The 26,863-nt window shown below is 37.3% G+C and overlaps 1 protein-coding gene across 6 annotated transcripts in view; it reads right to left on the reverse strand.

Moving 5' to 3' along the window:
- Nucleotides 1–26,863, reverse strand: part of Not1 (CCR4-NOT transcription complex subunit 1) — a 710,948-nt gene that overhangs the window by 468,187 nt on the left and 215,898 nt on the right. For all 6 annotated transcript variants that reach the window (XM_090381951.1, XM_090381950.1, XM_090381952.1 and 3 more), the window contains 2 exons: nucleotides 26,375–26,614; nucleotides 2,677–2,742 (listed from right to left, as the gene is read on the reverse strand). In XM_090381951.1, coding sequence (XP_090238077.1) covers nucleotides 2,677–2,742; nucleotides 26,375–26,614 — 306 coding nt within the window. The remainder of the gene's footprint in view (nucleotides 1–2,676; nucleotides 2,743–26,374; nucleotides 26,615–26,863) is intronic.

The raw sequence follows: 26,863 nt of genomic DNA on the forward strand, positions 1-26,863 counted from the left end.
ATCCTTTATTTCCTTAATTTCAAAATCAGAGTTGTGCCCCACCTCTACACAAATCAAAAAACTAAATCAATGAGCATATATATATATATATGGAATAAATTTCTGTTCATGTGTAATGTCAATACAGCCACTCCCAGACTTACATAAGGGTTGTGTTCCGTGGACTCTACATAAGTCTGAGTTTCCCTAAATGCTCATGCAGCACTCACAACTATGCGCACTGAATTTGATCGAAGCAAAAAAGAAATGTTCGATGAACATGTAAATAGAATTATTTATTCAATTTTTTTTTTATCTCGTGTGCAGAAAAACTTACAAAAGTGTTAAAAATTACAAAGAGAGAGAAGAGACAGGCATAAGGTCAGCAAGTTTTACCTTTCAAGCATCGTTGCCAGAATTAACTCTCCAACTGATAAGCATGCTGCTGCGGAAGTTGAGGGCTGTAGAGATTTAGAAGGGGGTTTTTACAAATCATAACAAAATTTCTCTGCAGCTGCAGAATCGGCATTAGCGGCTTCACTGCACACGTTAATGTTTTGGAAACCAGAGCAATTAAACCAATTTGTGGTTTAATTGCTCTGGTTTAATTGAACCAATTAAAGGTGGTTTAATTGAACCAATTAAACCACCCATTGCTTGCCACGAACATGGTTTGGGGTTTGCCGTACTTATCCTTAATATCTTCACTTAAATACTTCTTGCTTTTGCTTGAATGGCCATTGGACTTAGGGGCACTTGCTTCTGAATCTGATTTTCCATCCATATTATTAATAGCTTTTCCATCTTCGATATAGCACCAGAACACTGTTTTGTGATCACTGTTGATCTTAAACGTGTTGATCCTTTGACATGTTCTTTTATACATGCACTGTCCTTTAAAATAGTATTCACTGTTGAAGCAGTGAGACCTAATTCCCGAGTAGAGTGAATCCAAAGCTAATTGGTACCGGGGGGGGATGTAGTTCAGACATCCTATTTGTTTGGATTTTCTAACTTATCAAAAACGCCGTTCTGAAATCTAAAAAAAAACAAAGGTTTAGTAAGTTTAGAAATAAAATCACTAATTTGTGATTTTTTTCACTAATTAAATAAATTCACTAAAATCACTCGGGGAAATTTTTTTTTTTGGCTGGTGAAGCATAAGCCTCAGGCTTCCTTGCACCATATGGTTAATAATAGTAATAATAACCACTGAAAAGACTTCACAAGATACACAGCATCTTCCCTGAAAGCTGTTTTTAACATTTCACAGGTTTCCATTGCATTTTTTCTCACTTGTAACAAAATTTTATGCAAATTCATTGCCCAGTAAAATCACTCATTTTAAAATGCAAAGAAATACATAAAACACCTATTCAACACACACTAATTCAACCTGACTGCAGATAAACTGATGATCTGTGTGTTGCTATGTCTATATAAGTCACAGAATGTGAAGAAGGTTACTTTGTCTAGATAAGCCCTGGAATATAAATAAGTCACAGAACTTTATTTTGCATCACGAAATGCATTACTTGCTTGTTCACTATCTAAGTTTAAATAGTGAACAATACATCATTATTACCATTATGATGTATTGTACTGTCAATATAAATGCTGACGCAGGGAAAAAACTTATACAAAACATTGTTATATAAATACCCAGGCTATACATTTCCAGTTTTGGGGACAGACCAGATGCTCACCTGACTGTTTTTCTAAAACATGATGTAACTGTTAACGGGTTAAGTAATAATATTTGTTATCCTAAGACAAATTAAATCATTTACAATGTTATGTGGATAAAGTGGGTATTGTTGTACTAAGAACTGCAATTTTCCAACCACTGGAATTAATACATACTTTAAAACTTTGCATTGCTTACTACCATATACAACAACAATGACATACTTTTAGAAAGTATGTCAATGTCAACTTTTAGAAATCAGAATTGGTAAAACTTTGGATACAGATCTTTCTACCAAATAAAAAAAAAAGGGGGTGGGATGAATCTGGAAAGTTTTTACCAAATAAATGTTAACAAAATAATAATTGCAACTATCTTAACTTGATGATTTGAGGTATGGAATGATGCATACTGAAACTATCTTGTCTTCACTGAAATTAGTACTTTCAAAGTCTAAAAAAAATTGCAAAATAAACAAAATAAAATTATAGAGAGAAAAAATAATTATGTTCACCAAGACAATATAATATGTCTTTATTTTATAAAAATAAAGTTTTGTTTATATTTTGGACAGTCACTGTTGCCAGAAGAGTTAAGTTTAATTGTAACTACTTTATTACAATGAACATACTCGTAAAATTAACAATAGGTCATGCTTTCTCCCCCACCCCACCGGCAGCACATGGATTCAATCTCACAATGTGTTGCACTAATTTTCATGGTGTTACTCCCCAGTACCATAACCAGTCCTAAAAAACTTAAATGCACATAGCTGGGCTTGATTTCGTGTACCAATAAGTGTCACATATGCATAGAACTCATCCAACCACACAATAATAATTAATGCATGTCATAACAGTGTAATGGGAAAATTGGGTGTCATTATGAAATGCAATAACCCATATTTTAAAATTATTTACTTCATTTACATGTTCTAAAACTACATTAGCATAAATCACAAAATGCAAACCTAATTCCTATTACTGACTTTAAAATACAAGGGAACATACCAGATCTGTGTCCCGATAGTCTTGAAAATAATGCTTCTTGCTTTGATCAGCTGGCATTGCTTTCATCTGAAGTAAAAAAGCAACTACATTCATTATTCACAAGAACGAAAACCAACTTCAAAATTTAAAAAATTTGAATACACACTTTGTCCACATATCTAGAGGAACGATTAAAAATCGCAGACTTTTTAGTAGAGATAACCAGAATTCACAACTACTGCTCCATTCTGTCACTGTATGAATGATGTCCCCAGAATTTTTTCCAAATTAATGATACTAATTAATGCATATTATAAATGCAGTTGGTAAATTATGGATATCATGATAAAATGCAAGAGTAAATTATTTTTAGTTCTTTGCTTTATTTTTCAATTTTGTAAATTGAGTAGAAATTATGGAAATTAGTTTTTTTCAGGGGAAGGGCAACTTTCAAGTTAGGGTTAAAAGTAGGGTTGAAAAGGTCCGGACCGAAGCAGAGATTAATTTATTAAAAAGTTAATGGTGTGTATATCTCCTTTTATATTAAGATTGTAATTCTTTTTACTGTGATACTAAAATATTGTATATATCAAAATATATACTGTACAATTTCCATTTTCATTACAAGTTTCATTTCCATTAATTGCCTTTTTCTTAGTTTATATTACAAATAAAATAAAATCACTGTATTGTTTATTTTATTAATTTAAATTAATTTATTTCTGATATTATTATTCTTAGATATAAGAATATACACACACACACAAAAAAAAAAAAGGTAAAATGTTGACACTTTTACATGAAAATTTAGGTCCCTTGAACTTTGTATTAACAAGATTTGATTGCATTTCCATTAATTATGCATTTTACCCTTTGGGAAGAAATTTATGGTGATTAGGTAAAACAGGTAAAGTCTTTTTATTGGATTTCAATCACAGAGATATATATCTCATCTAACAAATGCATTCTGAACATTTCTGCAATCCACAATGCAAAATTCACAAGTGATGCAGTTTTTTTGTCCGCCACTGTATATGGGCCCAACTGTAATGGGACACAACCACAGGAGATGCCTGTGTTTTCAAAGCAAAGAGTCAAGCTATTAAACATAAATTTGCCAGTTTTGATGGATGAATTTGAGTGCTTAAAAAACAAAAATGAGAGTAGGAGTATATTAAGGGTCAAATGACTGATGAGTATAATGAACAACTACACAAACAGAGTAGACCAATATATCAGAAGTTTTATTATGAAGAATTTTAACTTTTCAGATAATGATTGTAATTTGTGGGTTTAGTTGCTCACTCAGCAACAGAACTAAGTGAGCAAACAACCCACAAGTAAATCATTACTGGGATGACTGTTGTAATAAGTTATAGAGGCAAAAATAAAAAGCAATACAAGTAATGCAGCAGTGGCTTCAGGGAGAAAGTGATATTTCTGAATCTTCAAAAAAAAAAAAAAAAAAAAAAAAAGCAAGCAAGCAAGAATATGTGTTACCTTAGAACCAAAGTTAAACATAACTAAACAGAATGATAAAAGTGAGTGAGTTGCTGATATCACTACACACCAGTTTGCCTCCTATCAGAACTGTAATTAAAAACAATGAGAAATACAAAAGACTATGGAATACAAAGGTTAAGGAAGTTTAAGGAAAGTCTAGAGTACAATGAAGAGCAATAAAAAAGGGAGAGTTGACTTGAAAGTAAAGTTGCAAAGACTACTAACTGGACTGAAGATCAGTTTATACATAACATGCCTCTGAGTACCAACACTCATTAAAGAAAAAGCTTTTGTCTGAGGACTTAGAAATAGTTTCATGAGAGATCCCAGATAATAATGCTAATGGCCAGTTGGCCAGTACATTTTAAAAAGAGAAGCAGAGTATCAAAATCTTAAGGGGAAGCTCTTTGTGATGATACATATGCAGCACCAGGATATGCTTTCCAGAAATTTTTAAGCAAATTTTAGATTAAAATCTAAAAACAAGTTTTCAAAGACAAAACAAAATTCTCAAAACAAAATATCCAACAGATCAGTTCATTTCCAAGGAGGAAAGTTCTATGCCTGAATTTAAGATATGAAAATATCTCAATCTATTTCTAGGAGGGAATGCTGCATGACATTTTAAACATTTAGAGATCATTTGTCAATGATCGTCTACCACTCCCAGAACCCAAGGGCTTTAGTGGGCTGCCCATGCCATTAAAAGCAAAAAAGATTTGGATCACGCAGACAGTTTCAAGAATAATTTGTGCATTATTTTTGCCCAGCCACTGGTAAATATGCAGTGAAAATAACGTTTCAGACAAAGGTGTGGATAATGCTAGAGAACAACTACCTGTAACTTTGACTTTTGGGCTAAGGAAAATAATGTAGTCAATAGCTAAAACAATGCAAGATCATTATGACATAATTGGAGATATAAGAAAATAACAGCATGGATTTGTTAAGGAGGGGGGGATCTTGTCTGACCATTAGCTACTGTGTCATTATCACAAAGGAACTAGATGCAAGATCACAAGAACTGTTGCATAGAATGGAGTAGTGTAGTATTATGAGAAAATACTGCTATGGATAAAGGGATGGTTACAAGTTGTTGTGTTCAGTGTTGGCCACATTTGTTTTTAATATTTATCAACTAACATACATATTTCAAGTTTGATGTCTAAGTTTATGGGTGATAGGAAGGTGAGGAAAGGCAGTTAATGCTACTTTAAGATGTAGGTAATTTAGGTATAAAGGAGTACATAGGTTGCATCTGAATACTACATACAGGTTTGAAGATGCCATTTTAGAAAATGGTGAAGACCAGTTGGAAAGTGCACATAGAAGAATTAGATCAGGGGTGGGGAACATTTTTATGTCAGAAGGTCATATTTTATTTAATCAAGATACTATTAGGCCGCATGCTGAGAATTAAATATATACAAAAAAAATTACATTTTTGTATGCACTTTTACAATTTTAACTACAGCCTGTTATTGTATATGAGAAATTCAAACAAAAAAAATTAGCAACATTTATTTGTTTAGCAGAGATAACAAATCTAAAAATGGACGAACTTAGACAACAAACCATTTAATGACTTTTTCGCGACTGCTTAATGATATTTGGTTCCAACATCGTTGAGCGTAGTTTTAATTGGTCCTCCAAGTGAATATCAGTCATCTGAGATCTCAAGCTTGTTTTAATTTGTGTCATATATGCAAATGTTCATTTCACAATAGTAAGTTGTGCCAAAACAAGATATCATTCGATGAGCATGTTGAAGTAGATGTGGGTATTCAACAGCATTTTTCCATATTTGAAGGTGATCCTTCTTCACATCAAATAGGGCACCTCCACAGCCAGGTGGGCAGGAGCAGCAGTGCGTAGCACACACTTCTTGATTATGTTGATTTTTGATTTTGTTGATACTTTGGGGGGGGGGGGAACTAGTAAACCGGGGAACTCGTAAAGCAATAACTGCCTGTATTAGTATAATTGTTATATAAATGTGTGTTTTTTGTTTTTTCGTTCAATTAGATATGAAGATAAATATTCTCCTAAATTTTATTATTTGTATGTCATTTAAATCAATAATTGGACAGGCACAATTCACAGCTTGGTGTCAATTTTGCTTGTTTAATAAGTCACCCCCATGATGTGAATAAGAATGATGGATGAATGGGGGAAAAAAAGTATAAAAAAGTTGTAAAATTTTAGAACTATAAAATGTTGCCTTGGAATGCAGGGGGGGGGGGGGGAAATGGAACTACAAAATATAAAATGTGTAAAAAAAAAAAAAAAAAGAAAAGAGAAGAGATAAAGAACCCTCGATAACAAAAGAAGAAGTTCAGAAAGCAATCAGTCAAATGAAGAAGGACAAGGCACCGTTTTTATACTCCCCCCCCCCCCCCCCCAGAAGAACTAATGGTATCCAAGCAGCATTTTAATCTAATTTTATTTACAGGTGATATAACGAAGACTGGAAAATTGGAATAATAGTACTTATACACAATAAAGGAGATAAAGAAAATTGTTAGAATTATAGACCCATTACCCTTTTAAACCATATATATATATATATATATATATATAATATTAATAAGGATCTTACAAAATTCCAGTCAACCCTTCCCTATCTCTTCCATCATGCAGTATGACTTTTGAGGTTATGATGAACATTGTGGCGAGTCCTTACATTTCGAGGGTACAGCTCTAAAACAGTGTTTGCAGGCCGGCCGCTAGCTAGAACACCAGACCGAACCTATTGGTTAACTCCTTTAGGAGGCTTCTGGATCAGCTAGTGTATAATCTTGCTACCTCTACTCTGCCAGTTAGTGACTGGAGGGAGTCCGAGTACTGTGTATGCTGGAAGCATTGTCGAGGCCACGTTATGTCAAGGATATGGGTATACTCTTACCGTGTGTACGCCATATCCAAAAATTTCATTACTTCATACAGCATGTCCCACCACCATTTTTTCTTACTATTGAATACACCATGAATTGTCAAACTAATAGAGTAAGCTTATCTGCAAAAAAGATCTAAACCTCACAAGCACTTCCTAATTCATTTCACAAATATACATGGTCTCAATTCTAATCTCAACGATGGATGCCCATTTCCACTTGCAGTCTGCCAAACCCCATGTACTCTTTCTGACAGAATCTCAGTTATTGGTTGATTCAACTACTGCTCAACTCAGATGCCCAAATTATTCGCTGTATGATTCCTTTCGCCTCAAAGGTGGTACTTTTGCATATGTCCATTCTGATATTCCCTGTCAGAGACTTGGCAATTTGGAATCTCCTCTCTTTGATCTTCTCTGGCTTAAAATCTCTCTACCTCATTGTGTCAAATTCATCTGTTGTCTCTACTGTTCTCCCAACTCCACTAATCACTTGGAGTTCTTTGACTTCTCTTTCCAACTAGACTTTCTCCAGTCCAACTTTCCTAAGAGTGAGGTAATTTTCCTTGGTGATTTTAATGTTCAGAACTCCAGATGGCTTCCGTTTTCTAGTCACACCGATCCAGCTGGTCAAGATGCTGAGGCTTTTGCAATTACTAATGACCTTGCACAGATTTTCATTTACCTACAAGAATACCGGACAATCCTAATCATACAGCCAATACGCTTGATTTTTTTCTCACAAACAACCCTTCTAAGTACACGGTCGAAGTGAGAGGTTCTTTAGGCACTTCAGATCACAACTTGGTGGTTGTCTCTTCTCCAATGGAACCTTTATCTCATGGCTATTCCCAACCTCGTGCTGTTTGGCATTACAAGAATGCAAAATGGGATGACCTGCGAGACTTCTTTTCTTCTTTTCCTTGGTCGGATTACTGTTTCAAAACTTCTGATGTCAACGTTTGCTCTGATCGTGTCAGTGAAATTATTCTTGCAGGAATGGAATCCTTTATCCCACACTCCACTTTAAAATCTCGTTCTTTATCTAAACCTAGGTTTTCCAATAAATGTGCTAAGGCTGTTAAAGAGAAGAATGTTGCATATCGTAATTCGCTTGTTTCTAATTCTTCAGTTTCATTTTCTGCCTACACCAAAGCTCGCAACAATTGTAAAGCAGTTATTAATCAGTCCAAACTAGAGTTTGAACAGGCTAAGAGTAGAAAACTTGCTTCTTGCCCTAATGGTAGCCGAACATTCTGGTCCCTTGCCAAAGCTATTGGCCGCAACTTTTGCCCATCTCTGCTCCCACCTCTGTCCAAACAAGATGGTTTCGTTGTCACTTCAGCCAAGGATAAAGCTGACCTGCTAGCATCCCATTTTCCTTCTAACTCATGTATTAATGATCTTGGTAAAACATCTCCCACCATTCCCAACACACTCCATTCAATGCCTCCTGTGGTCTTCCGTCAAAAAGATGTCAGAAGGATTTTGACGAATCTTGATGCTAAGAAAGCTCCAGGTCCCGATGGTATTTCTCTACTTGTTCTCAAAACCTGTGCTCCTGAACTTACTCCTATTCTTTGCCGCCTTTTTTCACTTTCATATTCCAAAGGTGTTTTTCCTTCTGCTTGGAAATTTGCTCATATCCAGCCAGTTCCTAAAAAGGGTGTTTGTTTGTTTTTTTTTAGGAGCATTAGCAACTAAGGCCATATTGCTGCGGGATATGCGATGGTCATTCCTGACCTTTCCGCATCCTCCGTATGTGGTGGTGACGGGCTCGAACCCCGGTCTAATCAAGAAGTGTGTGCTACGCACTGCTGCTCCTTCCCACCTGGCTACGGAGGCGCCTAAAAAGGGTGACAAATCCCTCCCTTTCAATTATCGTCCCATTGCAATTACTTCTACTCTTTCTAAAGTAACAGAGAAATCAATTAACTGCCAACTCTTAAACTACCTAGAAACCTTCCGTCTGGTCAACGATCATCAGTATGGATTCCATCAGTGTCGATCCACTGGTGATATTCTGGCTTATGTTACCCATTTATGGACAAATTCAATGGAAAGGTTCGGTGAAAAACAAGTAGTTGCTCTTGACATCTCAAAGGCTTTTAATCGTGTTTGGCATAAAGGTCTTCTAAACAAGCTTCCATCTTATGGTTTGCCAACTGTTTTTAGTAATTGGTTATCCTGTTTTCTCTCTGATCGCTCACTGAGGGTGATGGTAGATGGCTCTCTGTCTTCTAACTTCTCCACTGATGCCGGTGTCCCCCAAGGTTCAGTTCTTTCCCCCACTCTTTTCCTCTTGTATATTAATGACCTTCTTCCATTGACTGGAAATCCTATCCATAGTTTTGCCAATGATAGCACATTGAATGCCACTTTCCATTTTGAGAAACCTTGTCCTGCTCAATCAGCTTCAACTTCTCGAAAATCTGCTACCAATTCCTTAAATGCCAATCTTCAGATAATTCTCCAGTGGGGCAAAGACAACTTAGTTGATTTCAACCCTTCTAAAACTCAGTCTTGTCTTATATCTCACAAAAAGGATTCTTCTGGTAATATGCTTATCTTTAGTAACACTCCGATTTCTAGGCAAAATGATATATCTCTTTTGGGGATTACCCTGACTTCTAATCTCTCTTGGCACAAGCACATTACAAATATTGCTTCTTCTGCATCTAAAAAACTTGGTTTTCTCTTTTGCTCTCAGCGTTATTTTCTTCCAAACAGCTGCTCACTCTGTATAAATCGCAAATCCGTCCTGCCATGGAATATTGTTCCCACATCTGGGGTGGTGCCCCCCAAAACCTCTCTCAGGCTTCTTGATTCCATTCAGAAGAGGGCAGTTAGGTTAATTAATGACTCATCCCTAACAGAGTCTCTCCACTCGCTGTCTCATAGACGTTCTGTTTCTGCTGCATGCCTCTTCTACAGATACTTCCATGGGCACTGTTCTTCTGAATTGGCTTCTATAATTCCCACTCTCTGTCTCTCTGTCTCTCTCTCTCTTTCAAAACAGTCTGAACACGTGCCGCCACCAGCCAACATCCATTTACTGTCCAACTTCAAACTCACAGAACCAACTTTTCATCTTCCTCGTTTATTCATTCAACTGCTGTTTTCTGGAACAACCTTCCTTCCTACATATTTCCTGAAAATTACAATCGACAGACGTTCAAGTCCAATGTCAACAAATATCTTCTTTCGTCTTCTCAACCTCCAACCCAAGCACAGTACTAAGTACTATAGGTTCTAACACCTCTCGTGTTTGGGGTTTACATATAAAAAAAAAAAAAAAAAAGGATATTTAAAACATATGAAGAAACAATAGGGGAAGAACAAGCAGGATTTAGAAAAGGTAGATCAATAATTGACTAAATATTCACACTAAATATCATTGCAGAAAAATATTGAAATAAGAAGAAACCATCGATTTCAAGCTGGCATTTCACTCTGTAAACAGAAAAAATTTAATGAAGCAACTACAAAAAATCCCACTTGATCATGAAATAATCATGTTTGTAAATAATTTCTACAAAAATACAAGAGCAATAGTAAAATTCAACAACTTTAAAACAGAGAAATTTGAAATAGAGAAAGGAGTCATGCAGGGATGCCCTTTATCCCCATATCTATTTAATATCTACCTAGTAGAACTAATGAAATCAATTGAAGAAAAAAGAAGCACAATAATAAATGGAAAAAATATAAACCACATAAAATATGCAGATGATATTGTGATTTTAATAGAAACCAAAGAACAACTAAAAGAAATATTAACAAACATCGATAAAGCACGCAACAATTATGGAATTAATATTAACATAAATAAAACCAAAGTAATGCAAATCGGAAAAAACATAGAAGACAAACATAAACATCCAAAATCAACAAATGGAACAAGTACAAAAATTTGTATACCTGGGCTCTCTAATAAACCGAAACCTAAGTGATATTGACCAAATTAATCACAGATTGAACATCGAATGGACAAACATGAACAAACTCAAAAACATATGGAAGAGCAATAAAATCTCAAATAGTCTAAAAATTAAACTATATGAAACTGTCATCATACACACAGCAACTTATGGATCAGAGAATTGGAAAATAAATAAGAAAGGCAAAAAATAATGTCACTTGAAATGAGATGTCTAAGGAAAATCAAAAAAACAAATTGGAGAGAACAAAATTAATGAACAAGGAGAGATCTAAATTTTGAATGCAGAATAATAGAACAGATCTACAAAAAACAACTTCAGTGAACCAGACATGTGAACCGGAAGAAACAACACAAGCTGCTTAATGTAGTACTGACAGGAAGAATTGGAGATAAGAGACCACCAGGAAGACCCAAAAGAGAATGGCTGCAATGCCTAAAGGAAAACACAGGCTTTCAGAGTTATCAACAAATGATTCAAGAGATCGACAACAATGGAGGACGATATCTAAATAGTATTAGTATTTAGTATTAGTATTAGTAACGGCCGCATGGCGCAAGAAAGCCTATGGCTTATGCTGCACCAGCCAAAAAAAAAAAAAAAATCCGAACAAAACAATGATAAACACACAAAAAAAAATAATAAATAAAAAAAAAATAAATAAATAAATAATAATAATTAATAAATAAAAAAATAAATAAATAAAATAAAAAATAAATAAAAAGGAAATTAAACCTATCATCCTACGCGCTTCCCTTACCCGAAAGTACTATCCAGATGACCTTTGAATTTCCCCAAACTGTCGGCCTCTACCACCCATGAAGGCAACTTATTCCAGTAATTTATAACTCGCTGGCTAAAATAAAACTTCCTGCAGTCCAATCTAAACATTTCCGCCCGTAACTTGAATTTATGTCCCCTAGTTCTAGCATCATTTATAATCTTGAAAATTTTGTCCTCATTCATTTTACTGATGCCTCTCAGAGCCTTAAACACCTCAATCAAATCTCCTCTAAGGTGTCTAGTTTCCAAACTCTGCAACCCACATATTCGAAGTCTTTCTTCATAAGGACGCCCTTTTGCCGATCTCACCAGGCGAGTTACCCTTCTTTGCACCCTTTCAAGAAGCTGGATGTCTTTCTTTAGGTGCGGTCTCCATACTTGAACTCAATTTTACTATGTTTTTTGGAGCATTAGCAACTAAGGCCATATTGCTCCGGGATATGCGGTGGTCATTCGCTGACCTTTCCGCATCCTCCATATTTGGTGGTGACGGGCTCGAACCCCGGTCTAATCAAGAAGCGTGTGCTACGCACTGCTGCTCCTTCCCACCGGGCTACGGAGGTGCCCCCATACTTGAACTCAGTATTCCAAGTGTGGTCTAACATAAGCCTTATATAATGGGATTATCACGTCCCTATCTCTACTTGCAAAAGTTGGTAGATCATCGATAGGACACCATGGGCCTTCCTTGCAACCTGTTTACAATGCTCAGAGAATTTCGTGTCTGACCGTATCGTAACACCCAAGTCCCTTTCCTCCAGTACTGGGTTTAGTTGAACTCCACCAAGTGAATAAGTTATTTTGGGATTACTGTTTCCCAGGTGTAATACCTTACACTTTGTTGGATTAAAGCACAGCTGCCATTTTTCTGACCATTCTTGAAGTCTATCTAGGTCTCTCTGAAGAAGCTCAGCTTGACAGTGATCATTAACTACTCTACCAATTTTAACATCATCTGCAAATTTAGACATCACGCCCTCTATCCCTTCATCAATGTCGTTTATGAAAATTAAAAACAACAGTGGTCCTAATACTGATCCTTGGGGAACCCCACTTCTTACATCAACCCAATCTGAGGAATAGCCATTTATCACAACCCTCTGCCTCCTGCCCTGAAGCCATCCTTCTATCCATTTAAGGATTTTCCCAGTGATTCCAACCTGTTCCAGCTTATAAAGCAACCGCTCATGTGGGACTGAGTCAAAAGCTTTGCTGAAATCTAAATAAACAATGTCGAAATTATTCCCTAAATCCAGCTCGTGAGTGACCCTTTCGAAATAGCGAACCAGATTTGTTAAACATGATTTTCCCTTTACAAAACCATGCTGAGTATCCTTGAAAATTTCAATTCGATCCAAATGATCCTGAATTCCACCCTTGATCATTGCCTCCATGATTTTCCCTACTACTGAAGTCAGACTGACAGGTCGATAATTTCCAACTTCACTTTTAGAGCCACCCTTATGTATGGGAGATACATTTGCACTTTTCCAATCCAAGGGAATCTCCCCAGAGTCTAGTGATGCTCGCATAATTAGCCTCAATGGTTCAATGCACTCGCTTGCCGCCTCTCTTAAGATTATAGGGTATATTCCATCAACTCCAGGAGCCTTACTGGTCTGTAGGCTCGAAAGTTTTTTCATTAAATAATCTTGCGAAAATAGGGATTCAACACGTGCCAAACGGAAGAGTAGAATGATGATGATGATGTAAAAAAAAAAAAAAAAAGGTGTATGAGCGAATAATATGAATTGCATGTTCTATTCCAGCCTCTCCACCAGATGGACAGATGGCAATGGGAACCTTATGGACCCAAAAGTCATCCATGCTGTTGGCTGTTCCTAGCTGGCATGCTGTCCCAGGTGTGACACAACCACCAGCAGAGCTCAGCTGCTGCCATTAGGCCTTTCCAGCCACACTCCCTTGCGTGGTCCTTTGCCTCCACTACCCGGGCAGAAGGGGGAGATTACCCCTGGTCTCCCCCCCTCTTTCCCCTCTGGTGGAGGATAGACCTGCTCTACTGATTTGGGGGTCATCTTCTCTATGGTCAGCATTCTGTCCCCCCTGCTAAATTACAACTACTAGCGTTCGAATCATTATTAAATTGCATAACTAGTACTATTGGCTAACCCTTATCTATAGTGGTTTTTTGTTTTTTTTAGGTCCTAGCTACTGAAATCACAGGAAATTTGGTGGCAGGACCTGCCAGAGTAAATTACTATAATACTGAATGGCGTACCTGGTGTGCTCCACAAGGTGGAGTGGGGGCAACGTTGGGTACCATTACGGGCCCAGTGGCTAAATGACCAGAGGAACAATGGTACGCAACACTATACATATACAAGATCCATACACCTTTAAACCTCTGGCATTGACAGTGTTCTGTTTCACACCTACAATGTATACTACACGGTGATGGAGGAAACCCCTGGTGCCGTTTGACACTAAACACACTCTATATATTCCACCAGGCCCAAACAGTGACATCATTGAAGATGTAATCCACTGGTTGGTAAATCACCTCCATGCCTCTGCTAAGCACATTTCTTGTGGAGATTTCAATCTTCCACCTACTCTTGCACATGTTAGTAGGAAACTCATTAGCAGTATGGATTCACTGGGTATCAGTCTACTTAACTGCCCCTCTATGAGAGGATCAAATCTGGATTTGATATTCTCTTCAGCACCATGTGACCTCAAAGACAGTCCTCACAATCTCTTTCAATCTGATCACGAACCCACTGCCATACTCCTGCACTTAGCCACACCTAACTTCGATATCCAAGGCCCAAAAAGATAAAAAAAAAACCACAGCACCCAAATTCATTGATCCGCCATGATGTCTTGAAGCTGCATCCTTGATACCTTGGGAGGCCTCATGTGGACCTCATGACCAGATGGGTTCGAACTACTGCAAGTTATGGTGCTATAAAGATTCTCTGCATTACTCCCCACCAGAGCTTGGTGGACACCTGCATTGAACAAAAGCTTTCAAGAAAAACAAAATCTGCATAAGACATGGAAAGAGTCAGGTGCTGTACAAGATCGCATTGCCTTCTCCAGAGTCCAGGCACATGTTTAACTGCAAATCATCTGCAATTAAAAAGCATTTAAATGCAACCCTATGAAAACGCAAATCGTTTTATGACTCTCAGCACACAGGAATTTCCAAAACACAGGACCTTGAAATACGGATGGACCACATTGCATGGTTCTCAAACACTGTGGCCCCAATATATCAAGGCAACTTACCTGTCAACAAAGTCCCTACTGATATGCACGCCACCATTCGCATCACCAGGAAGCAGCTTATAATTGCCACCCACTGCAACTGCACGTTCCGACCTTGTGTCACAATTCATGATCAAATGCCTCAGCAAGTTTATCATTGATCCTCTACTATCAATTTTTAATTGTATCTTAACACAGCACTACTTTCCCCCACTCTGGAACAGATATGCTGTGAGGCCACATCTTAAATGCCAGTCTGCAACACTCATTAAACAGTTCAGGCCAATCTCTGATTCTTCCAGCCTCTTGAAATTCATGGAGAGGAGATTACTTTCAACCATCACCAACCAAATCATGCCTCACAAACCCCCGTAGATTCACTATGCCATTCCCGAAAGATCCACTGTCACCAATTTAACATCTGTAACTAGAACCATTCTCAGCGCACTAGAAGCTAAAGCAGAGCTTGCCGTCATGTATATAGACCTGGAAGCTGCCTTCGATTCAGTATCCCCTCACTTGTTCACTTCCTGGAAAATTACTTCTACATAAAAGGTGACATGTTGTGGTTTATCACAACCCTGCTTTCTGACAGAACCATTCTTCTTAAAGTGGATCAAGACACAATCTCGAGAAAGATTACTGCGGGAGTTCCTCAAGGTGGAGTCCTTACTCTGAAGCATTATTCTGTTTGTGCAACAGAGAGAAGACATACCCTGCTATGCTGCTGATATTAAGTTATATACTCAGATTAATCTGAGCGAACAGATCTCAAACAGTAATAAAAATATCAATGAAAAGTTGCATGACTTAGGATCTTTGGCTTTGACTTTCTGATTAACCCTGCCAAATCTGTCTTTTCTTTGAAGCACCAACCCACTGAAGTCCAAGCTTCTCTAGACAGTATTCCCTTTCCAGTGGTCAAGATGTGTACGGACTTGGGAGTCATCTTTGAATATAAACTGAGTGTCAACTCCCACATTGACAGGCTCAACAAAATTCTACTAAATGCACTGAACTACCAAACAACAACTGCTCCACATCAGGGATCTGGATGTGACTCGTCGGTACGTATACACTTCTGTATACTCCGTCATATTATATGCCTCAGAAATTTGGGCATCTGCAGCCCCAACCAACATCAAGTGCTGTCAACAACACTTCGCCAAATACTGGCTCCTTTGTTGGATTATGCATAAACATCGTCATCCATCCCAGCAAAGAACAACTGCAATGGCGAACTCACTAAATTTTGCTCGACTACCAAATCTTGTACGGCAAAGATGCCTTGTCTTCACTGCCAAAATGACTACTGGAATAATCTCGGAGCCAAACATATAGGAACTGTGCGGCTGGAGAATCCCTCAACCCGGACGGAGGTCAGCTCCCAGGCTTATAGCCCATCTTAACAGACTAGCCGCTAGTGACCGTTTTCTTCCCAGGCAGATGCTCCCCATAGTCCAAGAAATCGACAGTGACCTCTACAAGTTTGTGACAGATCGGAAATACTGAAGACTGATCCTTAAGAGCCTAATCTCAAACGGACAAATTGTACATTAATTATGGGCAGTGTAATAATGTCTAATTTATTGTAAATAATGTCAAAAGTATAAAATCTTTATGAATACATTGTAAATAATCTGAAAATGGTTCTGTTGTTGGCTGTGGGGGATGAACCCGAATCTTGATGTGGGCCCCCGTCCCCCAAGGCTATTGTCCAGCAGCCAATGTAAAACCCCTGGCATTGCTGTGAAGGGTATATTGTGTATATATATATATATATATATATATCACTTTTGATTACAATAAAGATGACATATATACAAGGAGGTGAGTAGACTGATTAAAAACAAAATTAAAAGAGCTAAAGAGATCTGGATTACAAAAATGCTGAGAAATAGAAGCTCTGAAAGAAAAACATGATTTCAATTTTCACAAAAAGATTAAAGAGATTTCAGGAATTAATAGAAGGAAACAGCCAAATTCAATCTGAAATGACAAAGGTGATATTAACGTTGAAAAATCTGTAAAAACTGGACCTGTGGTCTAAGTACATAAAAGACCACTTTGCCCACATGAAATTCTGCAATTCTGCATGAAAGTCTGCAATTCTGCCCAGACACGATAGGAGGGAGTATATGATGAGAGCCTTGTCGATCAATTCGGCCCTGGAAAGATTGTGCAAGGCTCAAGGGGTAGAATTTTTTTCAGCCTGGACTGTACTTGTTAACAGGAGAGATTGCTTCTACAGGGATGGGATACACTTAAATAGAAAGGGTGCAAGTATATTTGCTGATGCTATCGAGGCAGTGTTAGGTGGGTCGGAAAACTGCTAGATGGGGGGGAGACAAAGACCAATAGATTGACAGTAGCCACTGGCAGAGGTGAAAGAGATTCTTGCACTGCTTCTATTAGAATGAGCAGAAGCCTGAAAAACAAGATGCATGGTATTTCAGAGACTGCTGGGAGCCATTGCGGTACAAGTAAACACATGGGTTGTGTTAGGGTAGCTAAGAATAGAAACAGGTGCAGGTATACTTGCGTGTACACCAATGCTAGGAGTTTAGTAAATAAATTTGATGAATTTGAGGTATTGCTCAAAACATCAAAGGCAGATATTGTCGGGATATCAGAGACGTGGTGTCACACAGATATAAGAGATGCAGAACTGCAATTTGGGGAGTACAACGTCTACAGAAAGGATAGACAGGATAGGAAGGGGGGAGGGGTTATGCTATTAGTTAAGAAACACATAAAAACCAAGGAAGTGAAGCCAGTCGACATCGCTGGACAGTGCAGTGTTGAGTCAGTTTGGTGTGACATAAGCATTGGGAGATCAAAATTGAGAGTAGGAGTGTGCTATAGGCCTAATGACTCTGATGAGTATAATAAGGAACTGTACAGGGAAATAGAGTGGGCCAGTAAATCAGAGTGTCTTATAATGGGAGATTTTAATTTCCCAGATATTGACTGGAATTTGGGGGCTGGTTACTCACACACTAGCAGGGCTTTTGTGGATTTATTGGATGATTGTTTTCTACATCAGCATGTTCGGGAGGCAACTAGAGGGAGTAATACTCTTGATTTGATTATCAGCAGTGATTCTTCATGCATTAAGAATCTGCAGATAAATGAACCACTAGATGGCAGTGATCACAGTGTGCTGAAGTGGGATTTACTGAAAGAGGTAACTACCATTAGGGGTAAAGGGAAGGGTTATTGCTTCCGTAAAGGCAACTACGATGGACTGAGACAGTATTTAAATTCTATACAGTGGGACCAACTGATGATGTTACCAACAGCAAATTCAAAATGGGAAGCATTCAAAGAACTTATCTTGGAAGCTACTAGGCTTTACATACCAACTAAGAAATATTGTTCAAGGTTTAGGCCAAAATGGATGTCAGATGAACTAATAAGGCATATGGCAGAGAAGAAAAATGCATGGGATACTTACAAATTAACACATGACACAGAAGCCTATGATAGATACAAGTTGATATGCAACCAGGTTACAAAGGAGGTTAGGCAGGCGAAGGCAGATTACGAGAAATCCTTGGCAAGGGATGCTAAGAGAAACAGCAAAGAGTTCTTTACTTATGTAAACTCTAGAAGGAAGGGGATTAATCAGATTGGTCCACTTGATATTGATGGGTCAACTGTTGATGATCCTGCTCAGGTAGCTAACAAACTAAATGAATATTTTGCATCGACATTCACACATGAGGAGTTATTCAGCAAGGGGAATGCCAGAGGTGTATTCAACTCTAGCAGTAAGCTACAGAATCTTGAAATAACTGGGAGTAAAGTGGAGGAGAAACTGTTGAAGATAAACACAAGAAAGGCACCCGGGGTGGATGGGATCTATCCAGTTATATTAAAGGAGGCAGCAAAGGAGGTAAGCAAACCCTTAGCCATAATTATGAGAGCTTCCTTGGACTCAGGGGAGGTACGCATAGACTGGAAATGTCAAATGTGACCCCAATTCACAAAGGAGGATCAAAGGCTGACACAAGTAATTATAGGCCTGTGAGCTTAACTTCTGTTCCAGGAAAATTAATGGAGGCACTGGTTAAAGAAGCACTGCAGGATCATTTAGACAAGACTTCAGTTATAGCTCAGACACAGCATGGTTTTGTTAAGGGGAAGTCTTGCCTGACCAACTTGATTGGATACTATGATGCAGTCACAAAAGAACTGGATGCAGGGAATAACTTTGATATTATATACTTGGATCTTAGAAAGGCTTTTGATACTGTTGCACATGGAAGACTGCTACACAAATTGGAGCAGTGTGACATTGGAGGCAAATTGCTGCTATGGTAAAGGGGTGGTTGAGGGGGAGAAGACAGAGAGTGGTAATCAATGGACACTGCTCATCGTGGACTAATGTTATTAGTGGAGTCCCTCAGCGCTCAGTGTTGGGTCCATTATTGTTTTCTGTATTTATAAATGATATTGATGATGGTATATCAAGCTTAATGTCCAAGTTTTCAGATGATACAAAGGTTGGCAGGGTTGTCAAGGACACTACTGACACTATGCTGCTGCAACAGGATCTGGAAAGGTTGAGCAGATGGGCTGAGAGGTGGCAAATGAAGTTTAACATTGACAAATGTAAAGTACTACACATGGGAAACAGCAACCCCAGAGCAACGTATCAACTCTGTGGTACTACACTGACAGTGGTAGAGAATGAAAGGGACTTGGGGGTGATTGTGCAGGCAGATATGAAGTTCTCTGAGCAGTGCAGACGGGCTGCAAGAGTAGCTCATGGAGTATTGTCAATGATATACAGGAATATTTCCAGCAGGGATAAGGAGGTGATTATTCCATTGTATAAGGGAATGGTCAGGCCACACCTAGAGTACTGTATACATGTCTGGAGGCCTCATTTCAAGAAGGATGTAGAGCTGCTGGAACGAGTACAGAGAAGGGCAACAAGATTAGTGAATGGAACAAAGGGGTGCTCTTACGAAGAAAGGCTTAAGTTTTGCAAATTACAGTGTCTGGAGACTAGGCACCAGCGAGGTGATCTGATAGAGGTGTATAAAGCCTTGAATGGTTTAAGCATGCTCAATGCTGATGGGATTCTTCCTCTAGCTCAGAAAAATCACCTGAGAGGGCATAAATTCAAATTGAGGAAAGACAGATGTAGGATAGACGTGCGGAAATTTGCCTTTAGCCAGCGGGTGGTTGGTTGGTGGAACAGACTGCCATTCCTTGTGGTGGAGGTTGATAGCCTAAATAAGTTTAAGGCTCAGCTGGACAGGTATTTTGAACGAACAGAGGGGTGAAGTGGAAGTGGGTTTTTTTTTTTTTTTTTCTTTTTTTTTTGGCTGATGCTGCATAAGCTTGCTTTCTTGCATCAAATGCCTCTACTACTGCTAATGCTAATGAACATGAGCTAGGTGATAACGATGCATTGGTAGGGCCATCCATCCTAAGATTCGAGGTGGAGAGGGTGATTAAATCAATGAAGAAGGGAAAATCCAAGGACCTCATGAAATCACAGAGGAAATAGTCAAATTGCTCGACTAAAAAAACACCGACATTCTTGTTGAATTATTTAACAGAATTTATGACACAGGCAACATCCCTCAGGACTGGCTGACATCAACATTCATCACTCTTCCCTAAAAACTAAACACTAGGACTTGTGGAGACTTCAGACTAATCAGCTTGATAAGCCAAGTCCTCAAAATGTTCCTAAAATTAATTCAAAATCAGAATTTCAGGAATAGTGAGGAGTCTACAGACTATGCAGAGTTTGGATTTAGGGAAGCACTATTTTGTGCCCAGGTCATGATGCAAAGGTTCAGAAAACAACAGATTGATGCCCATCTTTGTTTTATTGACTTTGAGAAGGCCTTTGATCGAGTTCAACATACCAAGCTCAAGATCCTTGAGGAGTCCTGCCTTTATGAAAAGGACATCCGAATAATCAAACACCTCTACAGGAACCAAACTGCGTCTGTTGTAGTTGATGGCAGAAAAACATCAACATTGAACGTGGAGTGAGGCAAGGATGTGTTTAACATTTACTCGGATGTCATCTTCAAAATAGCATTGTTGTTTGTTTGTTGTTTGGTTTTTAGGAGCATTAGCAACTAAGGCCATATTGCTCCAGGAATATGCAGTGGTCATTCCCTGACCTTTCTGCATCCACCGTATTTGGTGGTGACGGGCTTGAACCCCGGTCTAATCAAGAAGTGTGTGCTATGCACTGTTGCTCCTTCCCACCTGGCTACGGAGGTGCCAAAATAGCATTAGATGGAAAAAAATCAAGGAATATCTGTCAATGGTAGAGTGATTAACAACCTTTGTTATGCAGCTGACACTGTACTTTGTATAACTAATATGCAGGACTTACAGATACTCCAGAATTGTGTGAGTGAAGAAAGTGAAAGAATGGGCCTGGGGATTAATATCAACAAGATTAAGCTCATGGTCCTTAATGGGGCAATGCCAACACCTCCCCTCATGTTAAACGGGAGGCTAATAGAGAGAGTTGACAAAATCAAATATCGAGGCTGTTGGATCAATGACAAAAATGAACCGGATATGGAAATAAAAGCAAGGATTGAAATGGCCAGGCAGTATTTTCTTAAAATAAGATCTGCATTGTGAAATGGAAACCTGGATAACTACATTAGAATCTGGATGATGAGATGTCACGTTTGGTCAGCTTTGTTGTATGGTGCCAAGACATGAACTGAAAACTAACATCTCGAAGAAATGTGGACATACAGAAGAATGCTAAGAAAATACCATGGACAGCAAGAGTGACCAATGAGTGTTCTGAGAGAAATGGAAAAACCCGGGAATTACTGAAGGGCATAAAGAAAAGAAAATAGTGTATCTTGAACACCTGATGAGGAACAACAAATATGCAATTTGGCAATTAATTATTGAGGGGAGAATGGGAGGAAGAAAGAAAGCCTGGGAGAAGATGTACATCGTGGCTTGATAACATTAAGAATTGGACAGGAATGAACATTGAGCAGCTGTTCAGAGATACCAGAGACAAAGACATTTGGCGTGGTGGTCGCAATTGGGAGATGGCACACAGAGAAGAAGTTACATATTTTGAAATATTCATACTAAAATGAAAATAAAAACCACATACTCTATACCTTAGTCTGGGAAATAATAGCAAATGAATAGCAAAAGGGTTAACATATTTTATCTCTGAAAAGGAGATTTATTGCATAACTAAACAGCAAAAGGTTTGCTTTTCCTATACTTAACATTTTAACCCTTAAAAGGGAGTTTATCAAAACTTCCATAGGAAAGCATATGCCAGCCCTTGAAAGTATTGTACTTGCCTACTCATTTAATGAAAATACCAGGTTCTATAATCAGCTTTCATGTTTCTGATAGTAGCATTAGGTCAGAAGATTCTGACTAAGTCTGGCCAGGAAGTGTAACTCACCTACAATGTAGCCATGTGATGGTTTGTGTCCTTCGTCCTTTTGATAGGGCCACCTGTAGTCCAAGTTTGATGGTTTTGGGCACGGAAAGCAAAAATAACTAGGTTTGTCAGGCAAGATTACACAAATCCATGCTGTTACTCATTAAGGATACCATTACTATCTAGATAGCCCTGTATTATATCCTTAGTCACAGATACTGTGATCATTATACCACCGCAATCAAACTTGCTGGCCTACAGTTTCCCAACACATCTTTTGCACCTCCTTTTGTGATTTGGGGACACATCAGCACTTTTCCAGGGGGCTCATCCCAAAATCTAATGGACCATTTGGGGATCATTATCATCCCCCAAATAGACTGATTCACACATGTAGCCATTTTTTTTTTTTTTTTTTTTTTTTTAGTATAATGGAATGCATTCAGTCCACTCCTGGAACCTTACTTTAGCTCAGCTCAGTGGCGGTTTACCCATTAAGGCAATGAGGCACGTGCCTAGGGGCCCCAAGCCAAGACATTTTCCTATAGTGTTCTAAAATAGATTAATGTTTTCAGTAAACATAATAAAAATCTTGATTAATTTAAGCGAAAATTTAAGCAAAAAATTCAAAAGTACAAAATTTCATTTATTTGCCACCTAAATTTTATTTATTTTTTATTCTTTTATTTTTTATTTTTTGGGGGGCCCCCCCAAATATAATTTGCCTAGGGGCCCCAACCATCCTTAATCCACCACTGGCTCAGGTTCATAGTTTTACTCACAGACTTCTCTGAGATCACTAGATCACTTAATTTAGCCATATAACTCCTTGCCACTCTTCCTGGTTTCAACTGCAAAGATTATAAATATTCTTGAGCAAACCATGACATGAAAAATACTAATTAGTTAATTTCTTTTATTTATAGTTTCATTTGTTTTTATGCTTAAATTCCAGGGTCAATTTAAAATGTTAAATGTGGACAGGTTGATTGGAACCTTTGTAAGAATTTAAGAAATAACCAACAAGTTAATAATTTGTTCATTGACGTAAGTAAGCATTTTATTTATATATGGTTAATAACACATTGACTGCAATATTTCAAATGAAATCAGTCTAGCATTTTTGCATAAATTGTCTACACAGTTTATATCTCATTTGTTTAAAAAATGCATTTAAAATTTCAGTGGTCCATTTATTTAATCCTAAAATTTATTCATAGCTATACGATCTTTAATTTATATCCATGTCTTCATTGCATTGTAGAAAATGTTACTACACTGATTAAAACCCAATGCAATTTCAAAAAAATATATATATATATATATATATATATATATAGCAGGCCCCCATTATAATGTGGTTCGCTATAACGCTGTTCTTATATTATAACCTGTACCTGACTATAACGCTGTCACAGATCACTATAACGCTCTTTTACAGATTGCATTTTTGGCATATTTAATGAAATTGTTTCATTTGATGGAGTTGATAGCTTTAAAATGAATAGCAAAACATCATTAAAACGTTTCCCACGCCGACTTGAGAAATTTCCCCATGCTCAGTGAAATTTTCTTGCACACTAATTTAATGCAGTACAGTGACTTGTTACGTAGTTCCAAGATCAACATTTTAAAAAATTATCAAGTTTATTGCTTGTAATATTTGCGTTATACGCATTTATCCAAAGACTAATCATCACTCAGTACAGTATTAGACATCGTGCGTAACAGACACTTTACTCGAACATTGTATCATAATTAATGCAACCAACGCAGTTACATTTTCGAAGATTTAATAATGGCCGAGAAGAATGAAAAAGCAACGTCTGGACGCAGTACGAAGCCTATAAATGTAAGAAAAAGACTGAATTTGAAAATTAAATTACACGTTTTGAAGCGAATCGATTCCGGTCGACGACAAGCGGATGTGTGCCATAATTTAGGACTTGCAAGTTTAACTGTAAGAACAATTATAAAAAAATAAAGAATTAATTTTAGCAGCGGGAAAGATAGCTGTTCCACTGCAAGCAACTAGGGCTAGGCCGACTATTAGGATTGAAATGGAAAGACTTTAACTAATTTTATTGAAGATAATATCCAATGCAGAATTCAGTTAAGTTAAATATTATTATTATTAATCAACAGGGATTACCTTTGTTTTTGATATAGGAAGTTTCTTTTCCAACTCTCCTAGTCCAACTCACTAATAATTCTTGAGGATGGCGATATCTATTTTGTAAAGCAGGTGGGACATCTTCCCCACTGTCAGAACCTTAGTGTTCAGACAGTATGGTCTCAACAATGAGCACTCATGGCTGCTGAAAACACCATACATTCCTACAAAGGAATGTAGAGAATAATCCCTCTACTTAGAGAATAGAGAATCTAGAGAATAGAGAATGTAGAGAATACAAAGGAATGTAGAGAATAATCCCCCCCCACCCATATCCAATTTTATTAGAACCCTAAATCAAACTCTAAAGTCCAGTTATAGGACCGAAAGAAATAATCGGTCTATATATTTATTAAACAGTTTAGACCTCAAAATCTAATTTTATGCCAATCCAAGTAATGGTTTCCATGCTGCCAGAAGTATGGTGTTTGTAGACAGCAGCCATGAGCGCTCATTGTTGAGACCACACAGTCTGAACACTAACAGTTGGGGATGTCAGTGGGGGATGTCCCACCTGCTTTACAAAATAGATATCGCCATCCTCAAGAATTATTAGTGAGTTGGACTAGGAGAGTTGGAAAAGAAGCTTCCTATATCAAAAACAAAGGTAATCCCTGTTGATTTATAATATAATATAGGAATTATTGAGCATTTAATAGCTCTCTATTATCAAAGTTAAATATTATAAAAGAGAGAGAGATTAGCCAATATGATGATCTGAAGAAAACTCGCCTAAAAAAAAAAAAAAAAAAAAATATGGAACCATTTAAACCTGGTAAGGGCTGGTTGAATAGATTTAAAATCTAGGGAGAAGCTGCAAGGGCAGATCAAGGAACCGAAACTTTCAAAAAAGAACTTGTTAAAATTATTGAAGAGGGGTATTGTATGTTATACTTCTCAACAAGTTTATAACATAGATGAAGCAGGACTTTTGTGGAAACGAATGTCTAAAAGAAGTTTCATATTAAAAGAAGAAAAAAAAAACATGCTAGGTTTCAAAGTGGCGAAGGATCGGGTGACTTTATTGTTGGGTGGTAATGCTGCGGGAGATTTAAAATTAATACCCCTTTTAGTTTATTTAGAAGAGTGCCAACCCAACATCGACACATTTGTCATGATTAAATTCATCAATTAAATTAAATCAATTAAAATCAATTTAGATCAATTAAATTCATGATTTTAATTGGAATTTTAAGTTTAATTTTGATACGTAAGTAGTTACCACATAATTATATACGTATGTAATGCAGAATATTTTATATGTACAAATATTTGAATATTAAATATTTTGACCGACATTTGTGCATCTTTTCACTACCGTTTATTATTGATTAACAAATATCCTATGGCACCGACCGAAACTTACAAATACCTATGTTACCTTATGGGAATGCGGCGTTTGCTTAGCACGGATTCACTTAGCACTCTGTTTTTCCGGAACGAATTATCAGCGTTAAGCGGGGGTCACCTGTGTATATATATATATATATTCATATATTACCTTCAAAATGAATTTTTTAATTAAAGATCAGTTTAATTTTGCTTAAAATTATTAACTCAATTCCTCATCAAGACCTATGGAATGATTTATTATCATATACAATTTGTATATAATAATACATTTTTGATAAATGTAAAATCAAAAGGAAGATTGTGGACAAACATATATTCAAGAATGATTTGGTAATAAAAAGACAGATTAACTGCATTACACAAGCATGCACACTGTATAATGAATGTTAAAAATCCATTTTTTCACTATATAAAAATAAATGTCATACTCCATGCTCCCGAAACTTGTCTGTCAACCACTTGTCTAACTTCAGATATTCTCGTCTTGATGCTAGGCATGCTAGATCTATTACAAAAGGAAATGGACTGCTGTTAAGCAACATAGATAGTGCCTTTAAGTCTTGAGCCACATCGAGAATCCTCGAAAGGCGAGTTTGATCACAGTCACCTCGCATATACCAGTCTGCCATTGCATGCATGATAATAGTTTTTATTACACTTGAGTGAGCCTAAAGAAAAAAATTAATAAATTAAAAATATTTTAATAACTTATAAAGATAAAACACAAGGATACAATGTTTTAATAAAATGTGTTTCCAAATACAATTTTACCCAAAGCTAAGTTGACCCCTTCTATCCACGTTGGTCAAGGTTTTTACAAATCCAGCGAATGCTAAGTTTTCATTTCTATTTAATTGTTTTGACTTAATTGTTATACTAAATTATTTTCTATAAGTAACTTCTAGTTCTAGCCAAGC

The sequence above is a fragment of the Mastigoproctus giganteus genome, chromosome 9, assembly GCF_048544385.1.
Source record: "Mastigoproctus giganteus isolate SK-2022 chromosome 9, ASM4854438v1, whole genome shotgun sequence".
In the NCBI taxonomy this organism is placed as follows: domain Eukaryota; kingdom Metazoa; phylum Arthropoda; class Arachnida; order Uropygi; family Thelyphonidae; genus Mastigoproctus; species Mastigoproctus giganteus.